This window comes from Meles meles, chromosome 9 (genome assembly GCF_922984935.1).
Source record: "Meles meles chromosome 9, mMelMel3.1 paternal haplotype, whole genome shotgun sequence".
Lineage (NCBI taxonomy): Eukaryota > Metazoa > Chordata > Mammalia > Carnivora > Mustelidae > Meles > Meles meles.
The window spans coordinates 12,695,356-12,714,844 of record NC_060074.1 but is presented as its reverse complement, the minus strand read 5'-3'; the positions used below and the strand labels follow the sequence as shown (position 1 = coordinate 12,714,844).

Below are 19,489 nucleotides of genomic sequence, written 5' to 3'. Positions count from 1 at the left end.
GTGTGTGTATTGGGTCCCATCATAAATAGACTTTATGGTCATGGTGAAACAGTTTGAAAGCTGGCTTTGAGCATCCCTTCCTGTTGGTGATGTTGGAACAGAATCAGGGAGGCAGTTGTTCCAACGTTGGCCAGCTCTTATATAGTAGGGAATTCTGTCTTCATCTCGTATCCCATTTTCCCTGGTTGCATCTTCCATCAGACCCTTGAATGGCTCTACTCCTTCTTTCCACAGCTCTTCAGAACTTCGAGCAGGGCCAGCCCCCTGGATGGGCTGCACAGGGGTTCTAATCCCAGCTGCCTAAATCAGCTGGAAGTGGGTTTGCAGAGGGTCAGTGTGGGGAGCTCTGATTTGTGACAGTAGCTGCCAGAGGGTTGGGGCAGGGCAGGGGAGGAAATCCAAAGCCCCAGCTTGGAGACTGAAGGGGGGGGGGGGGTGTGGGGACGGGGACAGGGATTCTGTCCTGGCCGACCAGTAGCTGTGTTTTCGTTTTCTTTTGTTTCCAGCATTCACAGGTGCAGCCCTTCCTCCCTGGGGGACTTCCTGTATCCCGACTCACCCACACTTGGACCTCAGCTCTTTCATTCTTCAGACTAAGGATTTTGAGTTTCTGCCATTATTTTTAATGATGTTAAACTCAATCACTGTTCGGGTTGACTTGATACTCTAGTAAGTCCTATTAAAGGACCCTCAACTACTTATCTGTCTGTGGAATGAATGATCACTCCAAGGAAGGCAGGCACGTATGACTTCTTCCTCTCTGACTCCCTGACTGCTTTATAGTGTGCTCCCACACGCTGGGTCTCAGCACACACTCAATGAGCCTCTTTTATGTGTATTTTATGTACTAGATAGTAGGCAAACAGAAATACAAAGACAGGGACCGTCTTCCCACAAGAAGCCAATGGCTCGGCAGGGAGACTGGGATTGGGAAGTTCCATGCTAGAAGTCTGTACTGGGTACCGGGAAGGAGAGACAGAATCTGGAATGTGGGAAGTACCCACTAATTCTCATGCTGAGTGAACAATTCAGTAGGTAATCCAGGCTCCCTCAGGGAGATTTCCCAGGGAAGGTGATACCTGAGTAGGGATTTCTTCTAATCTGTGGTGGCATGGGAAACCACCCACGCTTCTAAATTAAGCTTGATAAAGTAAAGCTCTGAGTAAGAACCCAAGAGCCTCTCTTGTGACATGAAATCTTCTGGGGTTTAGTGCTGCAGCTTTGCAATGGTTATTTTAGATTCTTAGTGGTATTTTCTGCTTCCTGCTAGATTCAAAGCTCTATACCACAGTGCTTAAGTTGCCTAAAGAATATCCTTTAGGGAAGTGGGAACATTTGTATAACTAGGTTACAAACACATTGGATGAATCAGGCTTAGATAAGTTTCACCCCAAATCCTAGTATATCTATATTCCTGAGGGCCCCAGAAACTGGAGATCTGTGTCTGCCATAGCTTCTGCTCACACCTTCATCTTCCTTTAGCTTTTCTCTCCTCCCCTGCATGAATGTTTCCTTTTATGTGCAGTGACTCAACTGCCATAGGGGATAGCAGCAGTGAGCCTTGATAAAAAGATGCAGGAATCATGTTGTCCGGGGATCCTGGTGAGCACAGGGCTGTGCAGATGTGGAACTTTAGGTTGGTGAATCCCTGAATTTGTATTAAATATAATGACTTTCTACTCACTTGAACATATACCAGGTAGTAGATGGCGTCCTCTAGGTATTAACATGCCATCCTCATGCTCTAGAATAAAATGGATAGGTCCTAGAGAGGAAAACAATAGAATCACAATATCATATGATTTGAGATTGAGAGTTCAGCTTTGTGGAATGTTCCAGAAATGATTGATATTCTCCTGAATATACAAGTTAAGAGACAAAGAGCAGAATTACTCCCAGGAAAGAGTAGGAAACTATGAATTTCTTGCTTTTTACAATAAATGAGGCAGCTGGAAAGCTATCTGTGTGCTTAAGAAGTTCTTTTTCTACAAGATGGGATCGGGAGGGAGACGGACCGTAAGAGACTCATAATCTCACAAAACAAACTGAGGGTTGCGGGGAGGGGGGGAAGGGGGTAGGGAGAGGGTAGTTGGGTTATGGACATTGGGGAAGGTATGTACTATGGTGCGTGTTGTGATATGTTAATAAAAGATTAAAAAATTTAAAACAACAACAACAACAAAAAAACAATAAAGTACTTAGGCATAAATTTTTTAAAAAGGTCTTTCCCTGTTGTTCTTAGGAGTAATGATAGACCACTTTTTGTGGTTATTTTGCACATAATTCTCAGTTTTTAAGATTGGTCATCAACAGCTATGCATTGGATTCTCTCTGAATAGGTTACTTTTTTTTTTTTAATTCCTTTCTGATATCTTTTGGCCAGATTCTTCATTTTACATTAAGGACATCAATGATTAACTGCTTTGCAAAATTTAGTTCTAAGTCCAGTTTCTCACATTCTTCATCCAAACACTGATCCATCTTCAAATTCTACCATTCATTTCTTCTCTCACAGTATTTCCAGGATCCAGGTCTCCTTTTCAATAGCCATCCTCTTGCCTGAGCCATAATTTCCCAGCAGCTGTTCAAATTCCAGAGTCTTCCCTGACCCTTTCCATCTTCAGTCCACCCCATACGAGTAACAGAGGCTGCCCTCTAAGGAAACATCACTCTGATTATGGCTCCCGTAACAGAAACCTAGCGGTTTCCCTTCAGTATACTGAACCTCACTCTTTTCTTCTTTCAATATTTCACTTAATATTACCTTCTATATGAAGCTTTTAAGCTCCTAATTTTGGTTGAACTACTAAATCAGAACATACTCCTCATGCCTTTTTAATCATGTTCTTTTCTGGAAAATGGCTGAGCAGCAGCCCTTGTGATGCCAAGATAAATCTGGGTGTGTGATGGACCCGGGGAGGGCAGGAAGCAGGTGACCACACGGAGTAGGTAGCCAGACAGAAGCCAGAAATGGCCTCACTGCTTCAGGTGAGAAGCAGTGACAACAACTCTACAGCAGCAGGATGGGAGGAACTTTAAATAAAGGAGCCTCCTTTTCTTTCTATGATGTCTATGTTTCTGCTTAGCACAGGATCTGTGTTTAACCCAGACATCCATCAGAAAATGACTCCTGCCACTTTGTTGGTCCACCGGTGCAGAAATGCTCTGCTGGGTGACACTTGGACTGGGGATGTAGGAAGACCTGGAGGTTCCCCTGGATTAGAGGCCACAGGATGAACAGGAGGCTCTTTGCAATGAGAGACGGTGGGAGCAGCCCCTGGGGAAACACAATGCTAAATGGACCGGGCGTCTGGAGGAACCGAGAATCATCTGTGGAGTGCAAGAGAGCCATGAATCAGACATCCACAGGGCCGTGAGAGATAATAAGGACACGAGAGACTTAGACATGGTATAGAATCGGGGCAGAGAAAGAAGATGAGGACAGTCTTTAGCTACAATGGGCTGAAAACTCACCAGTTCTTGGATGAGGAACTAATTGAAAATTAATAGCAAAGCACCACTGCATATAATTTTTATTTTATTCTCTATAATGACATCTTTTTAAAAAAAGATTTTATTTATTTATTGGTCAGAGAGAGAGAATGAGCAGGCAGAGCAGCAGGCAGAGGCAGGGGGAGAAGCAGGCTCCCCACCAAGCAAGGAACCTGATCCCGGACTCTGGGATCATGACCCGAGTGAAGGCAGCTGCTTAACCAACCGACCCACACAGCATCCCAATTCTCTATAATGACATCTAAGTTACATAAAATTTTAAATAATTTCTAAAGGTTCAGAGATGCATAAATAATTCTTGGCAACTTTCTGGGAAAAATTGTCCCTCCATAGGCTGTTATGAATAGATACCTGGATTGAATGGCATTCTAAGAATCTTGTGCTTGGAATTTGCAAACCTGGTTGAGCAGGTCTCCTTAGAACAACGCATTCGGGAAAAAAGTACCTGACTAATAAAATCCCACTCCCAGGGATTTTGATCTAATTGGTTTCGGGAAGGAGAGATAATTATCAGCATTCAAAAATCTCTCCAGGTGGGGCGCCTGGGTGGCTCAGTGGGTTGGGCCGCTGCCTTCGGCTCGGGTCATGATCTCAGGGTCCTGGGATCGAGTCCCGCATGGGGCTCTCTGCTCGGCGGGGAGCCTGCTTCCCTCTCTCTCTCTCTCTGCCTGCCTCTCTGCCTACTTGTGATCTCTCTGTCAAATAAATAAATAAAATCTTTAAAAAAAAAAAAATCTCTCCAGGTGATAGTAATGTGTATCAGGGATTAAGACCAATGCTCAGAAGAATGGTCTTTGCTGGGTCATTTCTACCTGGGGGTGGTGTGAGTCCCAGGAATACCCCAGGAATGCTGCAAAAACTGTGGCTGGGTTAAGAGGAATAGAGATAAGGATAAAGACCACAAGTCCCAGCTTGAAGCCCACACCCAAGAGGCCACACTTCGATAATTGGGGCAGGTTGGTTGATGAGGCGTCACACTGTCAGGTGTACAAGGAAACAGGTGGAAACAAGTTACTAATTATATTTGTGAAGACTCTGTGGGGCCCCTGGAGAAATCCTCATAAAATCTGAAATCAAGCCAAATATCTTATTAGTAAAATCTCAATAACTGAAGCATTATATACAGCTATTAATATTCACTTTTATTTTATTTTATTCCATTTTAAGCATGCTCCACACTCTGCATGGAGCTCAACGTGGGGCTTGAACTCAGAACCCTGAGATCAAGAGTCAGACACTCAACTGAGCCACCCAGGTGCCCGCAGCTGTTAATATGCATGAGGAGTTCTTTATAATAAAGATTTAAGTAAGTGGCAATGGAGAAAATACTCTAAAATTGAATGTATAAGCAGAAACGAATGAACCTAGCTGTATATACAATTGATATTACCAAAAAACATTAATCCAAGTAGACTTGGAACTTGACGTTTGGGTTATGCACTCTCACTGGGAAACACTGTTAGAATAAAAAGAAAGCTTGACTGTGTTTAGTAAGTTTGGGTATGGCGGTATTGAGTGTAGTGATTCTGAAGCCATTTTGAGGGGATTGCATGATTGGGCAAATGAATAAGTGCTTGTATATTTTGGGGAGCTAGAGTTTTCACTGTTGGGCAAAGGGAGATGCAGATATGGAATGGGGAAAAGTGAGGAAGAGCCCCGTGGGGTCAGATTGGAATTAGAAGTATCAGCATGGCCTCATTTCTTAAAATAAAATAAAATAAAATAAAAAAATTTCCTAGCTCTGTCTACTAAAAAAGCCCAAGAGCAAAGATAGCCCAGTAGCATCAGATCTGGTTCCTAAACACCATTTCCCACTGAACATTAACCAAGGCTCCTTGGAGGAAAGGCCAGTTCCAGGTGTGGGACCAGGAAAAGACAAACTAAGCCTGAAACAACTCGTTGGGCCAGAAAGTGCTCAAAAACTGAAGAATTTATTTCAAAATGTAAGTTTTAGAATATACGTGAGGTTCGGTGCAGTGAAGTCCGGAGCCGACGACCAAGAAAGAATTCTTGAGACGTCCTTGGTGCAAAATGGTGGTTTTATGAAAGCGGGGGGACAGGACCCGTGGGCAGAGAGAGCTGCTGCAGTGCGGTCTGGAGGAGTGGCTGATTATACACTCAGGAGTGGGGAGATGAGGACAAAGGGAGTGTCCAGAAGGACTGTGATATGCTAAAGTCTTTAGGATACTGGGGGCCTGGGTATTGTCAAGCCAAGGCTGTCTTTCCACCTAATGAGGCACAAATGTGAAGACAGTTGGGCGTTTCCTGGAGGAATGTGACATCCTCCTATCACCATTCTTGTCGATGGTCACAGGTTCAAAAGAAATTCCATTTTATTTACATTTCCTTCTGCTTCAGCCTCCCTCAACTTCATGGTGGAGAGGGTGATGTTAGGGCTCCAGGAAACTGAGTTATGGGGCTCTGGAAGTTAGGCTATTGATAAGAAAAGCTTTTCCTTGTAAATCACTAAGACATTTGCAAACGGAGGGAGACTCCTGTCCTGCAGGACTAGGCTCGCTAATAGCCATTTGATTTGTTTTTCCTTTTTTTTTTTTTTTAAGATTTTATTTATTTATTTGACATAGAGAGAGTGAGGGAGAGAAAGAGAGTCAGAGAGCGAGCACAAGCAGGGGAGATGGCAGGCAGGGGAGAAGCAGGCTCCCGCTGAACAATCCCGCTGATGTGGGGTTCGATCCCAGGACCCTGGGATCATGCATGACCTGAAGGCAGCTGCTTAAAATTCAGGGCAGCCAGGAATGCCTGCGGAATGTCACACATATCAGATGGTGGGGGACGGGTGTAAGGTGCCAGCTTCTGCTTTGTCCTCCGCTAGACTTCTGCTCCCTCATCGAAAAGGCTACGGGAACCAGCTTGGAGGGGCTCCTACTGGCCACGTTTAGGACCATGTGAACATCAAAAATAATGGTCAGAATGGATTTTGACACATTAATTAAAGAAACAAAGAACCTTTGAATCCATATTGATATAAAAAAATTTTGACGTTCTTTATTGAAGAATGCCAAGTAATAAATGTAAAGGGCATAAGAGAGTTAGAAGAAATTGCCAGGCAAGACTCATCAGTGACATGAAAACTAATGAGTGCGGGCGCCTGGGTGTCTCAGTTGGTTGAGCCTCTTAATGAGGGAGCAGGAGGCAAGCTGAGGACAAAACAGAAGCCGACACCCCAGAACCCCCTCCCCCGGAAGGGATGCATGTGACATGCCTCAGTCTCCTGGGTGCCCTAAAGATTAGGAAAGGAAAAACAAATAACTTATAGAGATCACAATCCTGCAAGACATGAGTCTCCCGCAGGTTACAGATGCCTTAGCAATCTACAAGAACAAAGCACTTCTACCAATGGCCTAGTTTCCAGAAGGAAATGTCGGTGCAATGAAATGTCTGCATAACCTGCACCGCATTGGCAGATACTTGAAGCGGGAGGGGCAGAGTGTAACGTTCCTCCAGGAACCTCCCAACGATCTTCCTGTTACTGCCTCGCTAGAGGGAAAAACAACCTTGACTTGACAACGGCAAGGACTCCGGTATCCAGTGAGTCTTCTTTAACACATGAAAATCCTTGTGAGACCTCCTTTTTCCTTATGTCCCCCAACTCCCAGGTACATAATCCGCCGCCCCTCACAGCCCCCAGACAGCTCTCTCTGCCCTCGGGTCCTGTCCCCAGACTTTCATAAAACCACCATTTTGCCCCAAAAACGTCTCAAGAATTCTTTCTTGGTTGTCTCTCCAGACCTCACCCCACCAAACCTCACCCACATTCCAAAACTACATCACTCTGACTCTTGATTTTGGCCCAGCTTGAGATCTCAGGGTCCCGGGATGGAGCCCCCACTCAGCGGGGAGTCTGCTTGTCTCCCTCTCCCTCTGCCCCTCCCCTCGCCCCCACTCTCACTCTCTGTCTCTCTGCAATAAATAAATAATTAATTTAGTTAAATTAAAGTGAATGAAAGACTTCTGGGGACAGACTAGCCATTCAGCCTCAGATAAGCGCTTCCCGGAGCGCTTACTCATCTCAAAGGGAGACCATCCTCACACACGATGAACCCAGAAGTACCACTTCAACCGGCTCATCCAACTGAAGGTCACAGAAAATGGGCCACACGTGTCACGTGCCTCTGGGGTGATGCCCTCAAAAGACAGCCCAGCCAAAAACGCTCATCCTGAATCTACTCAAGAGGGAACAACCATCCTACCCAAACTAAGGGATGTTCTGCTGAACAATTCTCCTGGGTCTTCAAAAATATTCATGCCAAATAAAAAAAAAAAAAGTCCAGGAAACCGTTTTAAAGGAGATAAAAGAGACACACAGTGCATGATCCTGAATTCAGTCCTGGACCAGAAACAAACAAACAAACAAACCTCAAGACATTATCAAGCCAATAGGAGAAATCTGAATAAGACTTGTATATCACTATTATATTAGAAATAATATTCCAGCAATGTTACGTTTCCCAAGAATGTTGTGCTGTGATAATGAAGGAGAATATTATAGGAATATGTGTGTGTATATACATACATATTTAACATAGTTTATTTCTTTCTTATCTTTTGCTCTTTTTACATCTTTTATTTTGAAAAATTTCAACCATTCAGAAGAATGAACACTGACAGAAGAGGGTGTGGGGGGACAGAGAGAGGGAGGAGGACACAACTGAAGCAAATTACTAACAACTGGTGAATCCAGGGTAAGAGTGTCTATAGCTGTTCATTTTTCTAATAGTAAAACAGAAGAGAAATGTATTGAATAATTAAAAAAACATTTAAGAGGTAATTAGGAGCGTTTCGGCAGGAAGTGTAGGAGAGGGAGAGAGTAAATATGCCACTTGGTTTTCTGCCTTATGTGAGTAGGTAAATGATAAGATCATTATTTAAGGTCAAAAACAGAGGAAGAAATTGGCTTAAGGAAGAAGAGGTCTCGTTGAGTTTTGATCTTATTGATTTTGAAGTGACCATGGCCTAACCAAATGAAGTATCTTAGATACGAAAATGAGATCTTCAAGAAAGGTGAGAGCTGGAAACATACAGTGAGTAACTTTCAGTATGAAGAGGGTAGAGAAAAGATGAGAGGCAGTGAGAGCACCCACAAGACCTTGCAAAAGAAGGGAAGCAATGGACGATGGGGCTCCAATGGAACTCTAACCCCTAATGTAGCTCTTACACTAGGCTTCAAGGAGTCTGGGGACCCTCCAGCATCGTGTTCACCAATATACAATACTTTTCCTTTCTGAGCACGTAGCCAACTACATTTTTCAGCTTCTCCTTTTTCTAAGTGACATTGTATGGCTGAGTTCCAGCCAGCGGAATGGGGACAGGCTCACGGTCACTTTTCATCCGCCTTGACTTACCATCTGTGCAGCTGGAAGCCCAAGAATCTGAGACGGCCGAGCCACGTAAAGGGAGGTGGATCCCTGAGTCACGCTTGGGGGACACATGCCTAGGACAGCATCCACATGAGACTTTGTCCACTCAAGACATCAATCTTGGTTGTGCGAATCCGTGAAGATTTGGGGACTGTCTGTTGTAGGTGGTAGTGCTACTTACATAGAACATAGGTCCCTTTTATCCGGGAGAAAAGTCCATGCCTTCAGGCTCTCAAAAGGATCTGGGCTCCCAACAGTATAGAAGGACGAGAGAGACGGAGAAGCCCAGCGGGAAATTAAAGAGCAAAGAGGCATAAGGAGACACCGGGAAGAGCAGTGTCAGAGAAGCCAAGGGAGTAGAGCTGTGAGGACCAAATGGTCTGCAGTGTAGATGGCATTAGTGTAGCAGGTAAAAAGGGCGCAAGAGTGTCTCTTTGATCGAAGAACTATGGAGCCCTTGGTGGTCCTGACAGAAGCAGCACGTTGAAGCATAAATGGGAAGTAGGCAAGGTAGGCGATTGATATAAAAATTTGTCTCAGAAGGGAAGGAGACAGAAGCAATAGCTAAAGGTTGGAGCGGGATCAAGAGAGGGTCACTTTTAAGGATGGGACAGGCTTGAGTTTCCGGACTGGGCAGAATGAGGCAGTAAAGAGATGGAAGTGAAAGGCACAGAACCTAGAAGGGGTAATTATGGACGGCGAGAGGAACCGAAGGTGCCAGTGTAAGGGCTGGTCCTGAGAAGGAGGGAGGACACCTCGCCCTCTGAAACTACATGTACGTGCTGGCGGTGAGTAGGGGAAATGGGGTGATGGTGATGACGGAGACGTAGGAGGTAGCCCTCATCTGAGAAGAAGGGGAACAGGAAAACGGATGTAATTTGGGGCTGGGCTTTGCCCCTGTCCTGATGGTCACTGTCTAACTGAACGTTATCTCTCATACCTGGGTTCTACAGCTATAAAGCAAGAAAATGACAACACTCGATTAGAAATGCACCGTCTATGGCCCCAAAAGCATGACTGAAAAGGAAACCCACCTGTGAAAATGCCGCCTCCTGGCTTGCCACGTGTGTGATTTCTCTGTCCTCTGAACCACGCTCACTTTGAGTTTCCGCATAAAACATGCCTGCCCTCCAAAGTGCACGTCCCCAACACCGCGAGCAGGCGAGACTCTTGTGTTTAGAGATACTTAATTTAAATATATTCAAAACAGAACGCAGTGCATTTTACTAAACATTCATATTACTTTCTTCGAGGTCACGGGGATAACATTTGGTTTTTTGCATTGATTTCAAAGAATCACTCTAATTTGGCCAAGTTTTCACAGGCAGCTGTTTTTATACACGAGATCCCTGAGGAGTCATGCGCAATTAGAACGTCTCCCGCAAGTCTGGCTCCATTTCCCCACCTTCCCATGGTGGTGTGTTGCCAAGATCTACAACTAATTATTACTGGCTTGAGCCACAACTCTGCTGTCACAGAAGAATAAAGAACAAGACGGTCCTTCCTAAGCATGAATCCATTTCTACGATGAAAATGCCTAGGGGCAGAGATGACTTCCGGTGGCCCAGGAAGATGGGTCCTTCAGCAGTGATACCCAGTCAGTCACACACTGTTCGCTCCCCTGGAAAGATTAAACCCCCAACCACAATCCAGCACCCTGAAAACCCCCAGGGAACTTAGCTATACATGGTTCCACGTGAGGAGAAGTGGGGATGGGGTGGGGAAGGAGTGCAGGATGAAATATATTTTTTTAAAAACCAATTTCACCCAAGTAGGAAGTAAAAACTTTAGCAATCTATAATTAATCCTAGGTGTTAGAAAATCCAAGTTTGTTTGCATTCAAGAAACTGGAGATGGTGCAGAAAATATCAGGGTCATTGAAAAGACTTGGTGGTGCACCTGTCAATATAAATTTTAGATCTATCTGGTATCAGAAAATATATCTATAGGTGCAGCCCTTGAATTCATACCCTTGAGTGTCCAGAATGGGCATTGTGAAGTTATGCGCTTCATCCAGTTTGGTTCTCTAGGTGACAGGAGTGTGGGAAATAATAATAACCCCAACTTTTTGCTGAGGATTCTATCTTCAGACTGTCTTTCTCCTCTCTTTCTCCTCTCCCTCCTGCTTCCGCCACGTGTTATAATTTTCATTACTCAATCATAGCATCAACTCCCCTCTCTACTTCCTCTATTTCATATTTTGGTCTTAAATACTTGTTTTTTTATCTAGAAATATTAAAAAAAATAGATTTTCAGATATTATTCTCTCCTTTGGTGACATAGTTCACCTTCATGACTTCTCCCAAACCCATAGCTTGAGCTTCAGTGTCTCCTAAAGCAGCAGAACACACTTCTAATGGCCTGTGGGCAATGCCCCTTGAATGCCCTGCCAGTCCCTTGAGCCCTTGTCTTCTGCTTGCTTCCATACGGGTCATGGTGTCTCCGCAGGTTGTTAAGGATAACCATCTTTTTGGCAGTCAACCAACCTCTAATCTCAAGGTTTTCTTCGATTCCCTTTTGCTCTTCACACCCAGTCAGTGGCTTGTATATTCTTTTTTTTTTAATTTTGCAATGATAAAATTTAATTATCTCATGGACATCAAACTGAACATGAATCTTCATGTTCAATTTGTTCTGCTTCTTGAAATCTTGAAATCACTACTAATGCTCAGTAGTGCAATTGCAGGGTCATAGGGAAGCTCTATTTTCAATTTCTTCAGGAATCTCCACACTGTTCTCCAAAGTGGCTGCACCAACTTGCATTCCCACCAACAGTGTAAGAGGGCTCCCCTTTCTCCACATCCTCTCCAACAAATGTTGTTTCCTGTCTTGCTAATTTTGGCCATTCTAACTGGTGTCAGGTGGTATCTCGATGTGGTTTTAATTTGAATCTCCCTGATCTTTGCCCACTTTCTGATGGGTTTTTCCCTCATGATATATGGGAGATCTTTATATACTTAGGAAATTAGCTTGTTGTCTGTGTTGTGGTTTGGAAATATTTTTCCATTTGGTGCTTGTCTTTGAACTCTGCTTATTATGTTTTTCTTTAGGCAGAAGTATATTATTATATGTAAGTGAATTATTAATCTTCTCTGTTATGAAATTTAGAGTTTGAGTTCTAGTTAGAAATACTATAAAGGAATTCTTCCCTGATTTCTTCTTTGATTCTTTGGATTTCATTTCTGATATTTAAATTTTAATCCTTTGTATCTTGATTTCTCTGGGTGTCGTGGGACGGTATGTTAAGGTTATTTTTGATCATTCTGGATTTTCACTTGGAAGCTGACCCCAGGTGAGATGTCATTCTACTATATTCACTTGTGAACAAATCTTCCATCTCTATCCTTAAGTAAAAGGGCCAAGGGCGTCTAGCAGGCTTCTACCCTGGCCGGCGTAATGCAAACAATTCCGATGACTGCCATTTCCCTCTTCAGTGGCCGTATCAGGAATGCACAAAAGGAACCACCGCAGGTCTGCCATGGAACCTGGCAAAAAGTGCAGAACAGCCCAGGAAAAAAAGGGACAGTTCTCACCTTCAGTCGTGAGCAAGCTGGTTCTAAATGGAGCAAGAGAAAACTTAAGGGAGATAAAGATGAGGGCAGATGAAATATGGGGCAGGAGCTAAGAGAAACAAAGTTCAAATTTAAAAATGTTCAAGGGCAAGGATTTGAACTTTCTAAGGTTTGAATGTCAAATTTGGGATTTGGGGCTTTCTGGAATGGTTTCCCTTTAGGACAAGCAAGCATTTCAGGAATACTTAGGGGCACGAGGCACAATTACGGATCCATTGTGGCATGAGGACACATTTCCAGGTAGCAGGAGTAGAAAGGCAGACTGAAACTTTTAGGAGAAAGTATGCTTGCTGGTTGGTGTTATATCTCTGCAGCAGCTGGGAAATGCCACGCAAGAGAAAGAGGTTTCACAAGTACTGTGGTAACAATATAATTTGGAACTTTCCGGAAAGGATCATCATCGCCAAATGACCAGACTGACTGAATTCTGACTGGATACCCACAGTCACAGGCTCCCCATCTTGGTTCACCATCTCTGCTCTGTTTGTGACCTGCCTGGCATAAGCATATAAATCAGCTGCCACGATACAGACAACCTGAGCCTCATAAAGCACCTGCAGGAAAAAAAGAGACCAAGTAACGCGCCACAGGGGAACAGAAACATACACTGGCAGGGTCCCCTTGGCCAGGGTCAGCATGCCCGGGTATGACGTGTGTGGGGTTACCTGCAGGATAGAGCTGGGGGCTGGGTTTGAACGTGACTCTGTCACCACTAACCCCATGGCCTCAGGCAATCTACTAGAACTCTCTAAGCCTCCGTGTCTTCATCTTACAATGGAGAGATCTCTGTCAGCTTAACAGGGTTCTTAGCTGCCTTGAGTGTGTTCTGAAATGGCCTTAGTACAAATAAATCGTCTAAGGGCGTCAGGAGGGCTACGTGGGGTCATGTGTCTAAAGGCACCTGGAAACGACTAGGGAAGAGCAGCTAAGGATTAAGGTGCCGCGAGATACACACACTCTGGTCACCCTACCTCGTCCTGGGCGCACAGGCTCCTCTTCTCTGCTGCCGCTGTCACAGGGAACTGCTGAGCCATTATCACGCGGACCCCACCAGGCAATGCCAGGGTCTCAGAGGCGTCAATGGAACTGACAAGAAACAGAACCCCAAAGGTGCCAAGTGTTCATGGGATGATGTGGCCCTCCTCTGTGTGAACGGAAGCCCAAGAACCTGCCAGAACTCACAGCAGCGCCCCCAGGCAAGTGCATCATGGGAAGTGGAAAGCCCTGGTTTCTGGGGTGCAGAGGGTGAGGAGAAAAGTGTGTCTGTTATTCTCACCTTCCACTGGGGGTGTATCCTGGAGCTTCCAAAGCAGTGCTCAGCCCGCGGCACTCCTAGGAATTCAGGCTCCTTGGAAAGTGGATTTTCAGGAAATCAGTGGAGAGAATGAAAACTCTTGGGGATCTCACGAGCCGAGGGAGCTGCTTTCACCCTTTACATTCTCTGATAATAGCGCCTGGTTCTTCGGATACCGGCTTTCTGTCTTGGCAGGGGTCTACTTTTGTATCCGCTCCCAAACCCACAGCTTGCTTTCTTCCTTTTAAATTTTGTTTTATCAAGCTAAACGTTGGGGTGGTTTTTTGTGAAATGCTTCAGTCAGTGTTTCGAGTTGAGGAGACTATTGACAGACAACTATGCCTTTAAGTGCCTGCTGGTATACTGGCTTTCCAGCTCTGCCTTATTTATTGATGTAATTTTAGCGTGTGGCCGGGTACCGGTTACCCAGCCAGGAAAAGTTCTCCTGCCAAGGCAGGCATGTCATTATAAAATTCGGGAACTTTCCTGTGCCATATTTAACACCCAGGTGATCCATGATGTGGTGTCCAACTGGGTCTTGGGGATGCTGCTGGGGAACTACACACTATGCCTAAAAAAGAGAAGATTGGGGGGTCTGGGTCTGGGAGACCCAGTTGGTTAAGTGCCCCACTCTGGATTTGGCTCAGGTTGTGATCTCAGGGTCGTGAGATTTATTCCTCGTTGGACTCTGTACTGGATGTGGAACCTGCTTAAGGTTTTCTTTCTCCTTCTGCCCCTCCCTCCCCCCCAAAAAGCAAAGAGGGGCACCTAGGTGGTTCAGTGGGTTAAGCGTCCCACTCTCCCACTTGCTATCAGCTGAGGTCTTGATCTCACATTCAAGCTCTATACTGGGCTCCATGCTAGGCGTGGAGCTTACTCTTAAAAACAAAAAAACAAAAACAAAAACAAACAAACAAACAAAAACCCAGGCAAATGGACCCAGCAGGAGTGTTTATAAGATAGAAATATCTGCTAAGAAATGCAAAGATCGTCCCGCATGTGGTGGGGGATTTTCCAAGTGAGTTTATTTAGTTTAAACCAGATTTTCCTTCTTCCCCATTGTCAATCTGTGTGAAGCTAAGGACGGTAGGTGTGAGGAAGAGGAAGCCGGGAAGGGACTGGACCATGTTTATGATACACTAGAAAGTGAAAGAAGAAATAATTATGATTATACATGTCCACTAATCCTCATTTTGTAAAAATAAGTGTTTTATTTATTCATGTATTTAAAGTTCTCTAAAAACTCTTAGGAATGGAAGAAAATTTATTAAAATAAAAACAATCTAAAAGAAAAAGCAAAAACATGACAGTATATCCTTCCCATGCGATACGGAAACAGTGTAGCAGCGGGACCCAAGGTTTACCTGATTCTCTGTCGGGACGTTATTATTTATGACGGAGTAGCACCTACACCCTGTGAGGCTGCGTGATAACACTGGATGTTTTTTCCAGTAGCAAATCAAATCAGTTCTGCTCGGAGAAGTTACAGTTTAAGTCTCTGTAAGACATGAACCTGTTTCGCATCTAAACTAACAATTTCCTATCACCGTTTTGTTAGTGTCTGTACCCGCAGCCTATCAAATTCACTTCCATTCAGTTTATCGTCTTGCTGCTTTTCCTCCTAAATGAGATTTGTATGAGAATCAAGTTTTTAATATTTTAAAAATAGTTTGACAATGGCTGTATATGGGTGGTAAGTCTCAGGAGATTTAAATTTTTTCTTGATATCGTTTTTATACACGTCAGTCTCCTAAAGGGCATGTTTTACCTTATATTACGAAAGTGCAAATATGTACGTTTTATGTGTACACACGCATTGTGTTTCGATTTCTCGGTCCCACTGCCCTGGCCCTAGACCCAATGAAGGACCTACGTCCTCAGGACTTCTAAAAGCAACTTTGCAGGCATCAGGGTGAACTCTGACTCCAGGGAACATAGAAGAAAAGGTGCTCCCTGAAAACGAATCTGTTTTGCAGGATAAGCACGGGTGAAAGTTGATGAAACCCATTTCCACAGTTGCCTAAGCTGGGTGTGGGACCGACTTCTTCAAGGGGAGCTAAGGACAAGTGGCCGAAGAGGCACCCGCCCTGTATTTGGGAAAATGCAGTCTGAGTCCCACGTGAGAGACCGGGAAGCCCAGGAAGGTCTCAGATGCGAGACCCAGGAGAGGGCAGAGAGGGCCCCAGGGTGAAAGGGCTGAAGCTTGGGAAAGCGCCTGGAAGGCTGGAGAGGGAGCCTGCGGGTGGCACCCCTCCTCCCCGCCCAGCCCCACCTCTGCACCTCATGGGAGGGGAAGAGAACTGGTTCAGTCTAGTCTTATTTTTGTTCTCACCTTCAGATTGTATCTTTCGTCTTCCCCTCCCAACTGCTCCTCAGTTCAACCCAGGAGCTGCGGGGCCAGCGGGACCGTGGTGTTTGCTTCGAAATGCAAATGAGAATTTATTGCAGTTTCCTACAGTCATTGCTCTGCTCTGCCTAATTTATTGACTGTTGGAAAGGATTCTCAGTGGGAAATCCAGATTGGAGTGCTGGTGATTTAAATGCTAGCTTCCTGAAAAGACAGCGGCACAGCTCAGTAAGTCTAGGAACGGAGGTGCTGTCGTCCCTCCGTTGGGCTCTAACGGTGGCGCAGCAAGATTCCAGGTAGGACGTGCATATTAAATTACAATAAAATATGGAGAGAAGGCCCCAAAGATACCACTTCACCATGCGCTACTAGTAGATGACAAAGAACTCATCACAAATCTGCCTTCTTGCTACACGTGGTCACTTTTGAAACCATGTCAGAGAAAAAGCCACGTTCCCAAACTGGGAACATAAAATATGTGCAGGCAGAAGAGGTCTCTGCTGCCCCCTGTTGGTGGGCTCTTGCTAACCCTAAACATTTTATTAAAAAAATTTAAGAATATGCCATTCAGTTCAGTGTTTTTATTATACAAGAATTTTGGTCCTGGTTCTGCTTCTCTTTCGCCATGAAACATCATTGAAATAATTAAATTTCTTTGTACTTCAGTCTCTCGCCTATAGAATTAGCTAATTACTATCTTTCCATGACGTGATTCGTGATTTCAAGGATCCTAGGTTTGCAGCGTTTGAAGAAAAGAGTGCAATGTCTTGATGTTCTCTAATGAAGCAGATTAACATTTAATCCGGTATAATTGTTTGCACCTAGGCATGCATAAACTATTTGCTGAAAATTCTATTTTTATTATGTTAATTTTATTCAAGATGAAAATAAAGCCATTAAAACCGATAAAAGTGGACCTCATAAACTTTATCATCTCATACCTTTTCCGAGATGGGAAGGAAAACAGAAATTAGGACTTTTCCCCGGCTTAAGGCTTGCATTTGCATCAAGAAAATGGTAATTGCTGGTGTTCCTTCTGTTGGGAGGGGGGAGGGGAAGAAGCATTTCATTTACAGCTATCATGTACTACTGAAATGATTTTTACCTTTTTAAATCTGGTAGTATTCTTATTATAAAAGCGCATTCTACAGTCAAAGTGAAACTGAAAAAATAGCCACCCATCATACCAGAACTTTCTCATGATGTGGTCATAGCCAGCTGTATCCTGGGAGCCTGCCTTGGGAAAACAGTGTCCTGCCTGGGCTAACAGAGCCGAACTCCTCCAGCTTATGGGAGGTGCTGTGCCAAAGGGACAATGTGTGATTTACAGGTCAGAATGGTCTGAATTAGCAGGTAAATGTGCCAATAAAGACAGGTGGGCATGTTGTGGAAGTGCATGAGGGTGAGTTCAAAGAGCTGAAATATCTCGAGGGACAGAGGTGAATATGGGTATATGACTCAGGTTCACCAAATGAGGCACAAAAGACAACAGGAACATTAGTACAGGAAAGATGGCCAGAAAGTCACATGATTATTTTCAACCCCAATCCTGAAACCCAGCCACGTGAATAAATGGTGTTCCCTTTGAAGGCGGCTCCTTAAGAGAGACGCCACATTTCTCTCAATAGTACTGGCGTCCTCGGGACACTTTGGGAACTCTTTTGGAAGATGTTCTTGCAAAGTCTGTGGCCCCCGTGGCGATAAATCTTTATCCTTTGAAGGTGGGTTTGAGTGGGAAGAGGGAAAAGACATTCAGGAGCCAGCTTGATGGGCGAGGCAGGGGTCCGACTGGCCAATACACTTTTTGGCCCAAAGTCAAGTGAGAAAGAGATGTATTTTGCGTAGCCCGTAAACCAAAAAATGCTCTGTTTTGTTTTCTGTTTCACCTCATATGGGCCACTTCCCCAGGCTGGTCCTGTTGACACTTTCCTTTTCAATTAATTTATCTGACAAGCTCAGTACAAAATTAGATGTTTTATATCCTGTTGGCTCTTGTTACCAGGAGAGATGTCTATAATTCTCACGAATCTTCTCCTGGGGATTCCACTATAGTTAAAAATTTGTCCATAAAAGATTCCAGGGTATAGGGTGCCTGGGTGGTTCAGTGGGTTAAAGCCTCTGCCTTCAGCTCAGGTCATGATCCCAGGGTCCTGGGATCGAGCCCCACATCAGGCTCTCTGCTCAGCAGGGAGCCTGCTTCCCTTCTCACTCTCTGCCTGCTTGTGATCTCTGTCTGTCAAATAAATAAATAAAATCTTAAAAAAAAAAGATTCCAAAGTATAAATTAAAAAAAAAAAAAAAAAAGGAAATTCTCTCTTAGAGCCTGAACATGTAAATCCAGGACAGAAAGTCAAAAAGACATGAAAATAAATCTGCCCCTAAAATAAAACTCTATGCTCCATTACATCACAGTCTCACTATATGTAACACTAGTCATACACTTATTTCAATTGCAAATGTTTTACCTCCTGAGAATGAATAGAGAAGAAGAGGGACAAGTTGGGGTGCTTCACTGGTACTTCCTGATGACCTACAGTGTCTCATTTCTGCCCACTCTCCTCACGATGCACGGTCCGTCTCTTCTGTCTGCAGCAAGAGAAGAGCGAGTTCGTATTCAGGGACATAAACGAGGTTCATCTTATCCCACAGCTCTGTGTTCAATATACTGATAAAACTGACATCAGCACTTAAAAGGGGGATTGTCAGCCCCCCCTTCTGAAACCACACTGAGGACGCAGTTCCCCATATCCCGTACGGGTTGGCATCCTAGGTTAAAAGTCTGCTCGTAATATGGCTTCCTAAGGACCAAAAGAAAGATGAATCCACAACCTTGGGACTTTCACTGTGAGTGCTGAATTAAGTAGAGAATGGCATTTCTCTTCACTCTGGGTAATTAGAATAAAAAATGCCAGCACGAGAGATGTCCTTGCAAATCCTAAAGATGTTTTACCGGAATCATGAATTCCTTTACTTGTTTACACAACAGAAACTACGAAGACAAATAGTGAAAATCACTTCAATGCCACCCACTTCTAATTTCTGAGTTAGAGGGACTCAAATTAGGATTTATGTGTCAAGAATTCATTCTGAAATGATGCATCTGTCACTTGCATAAATAGACAAAAAATGATTAAGCAGAGTCAGTTGGCGGTGGGTGGGGGGCGACAGCGGGGCGGGTGGGGGGTTGGGAGGTGCTGCAGACGGAATGTGTATGCCCCCCCCATTCAAAAGTTGAAATATACTAAGCCCCAAAGATGATGGTACTAGGAAGTGGGGCCCTTGGGAGGTGATCAGGCCGTAGGGATGGAGCCCTCATGAATGGGATCAGTAATTCATAAAAGAGGGACTCGTCCAGAGAAAGCCCTAGTCCCTTCCATCATGGGAG

General features: G+C 44.4%; 1 protein-coding gene across 1 annotated transcript in view; it reads right to left on the bottom strand.

The window, feature by feature from the left end:
- Positions 1-18,741, bottom strand: part of LOC123950373 (aldehyde oxidase 4-like) — a 113,765-nt gene extending 95,024 nt beyond the window's left edge. Inside the window, exons 1-4 of the mRNA XM_046018192.1 lie at positions 18,668-18,741; positions 13,435-13,549; positions 12,903-13,017; positions 12,275-12,376 (exon numbers count right to left, since the gene is read on the bottom strand). Coding sequence (XP_045874148.1) covers positions 12,275-12,376; positions 12,903-13,017; positions 13,435-13,549; positions 18,668-18,741 — 406 coding nt within the window. The remainder of the gene's footprint in view (positions 1-12,274; positions 12,377-12,902; positions 13,018-13,434; positions 13,550-18,667) is intronic.
- Between the last annotated feature and the right edge of the window lie 748 nt (positions 18,742-19,489).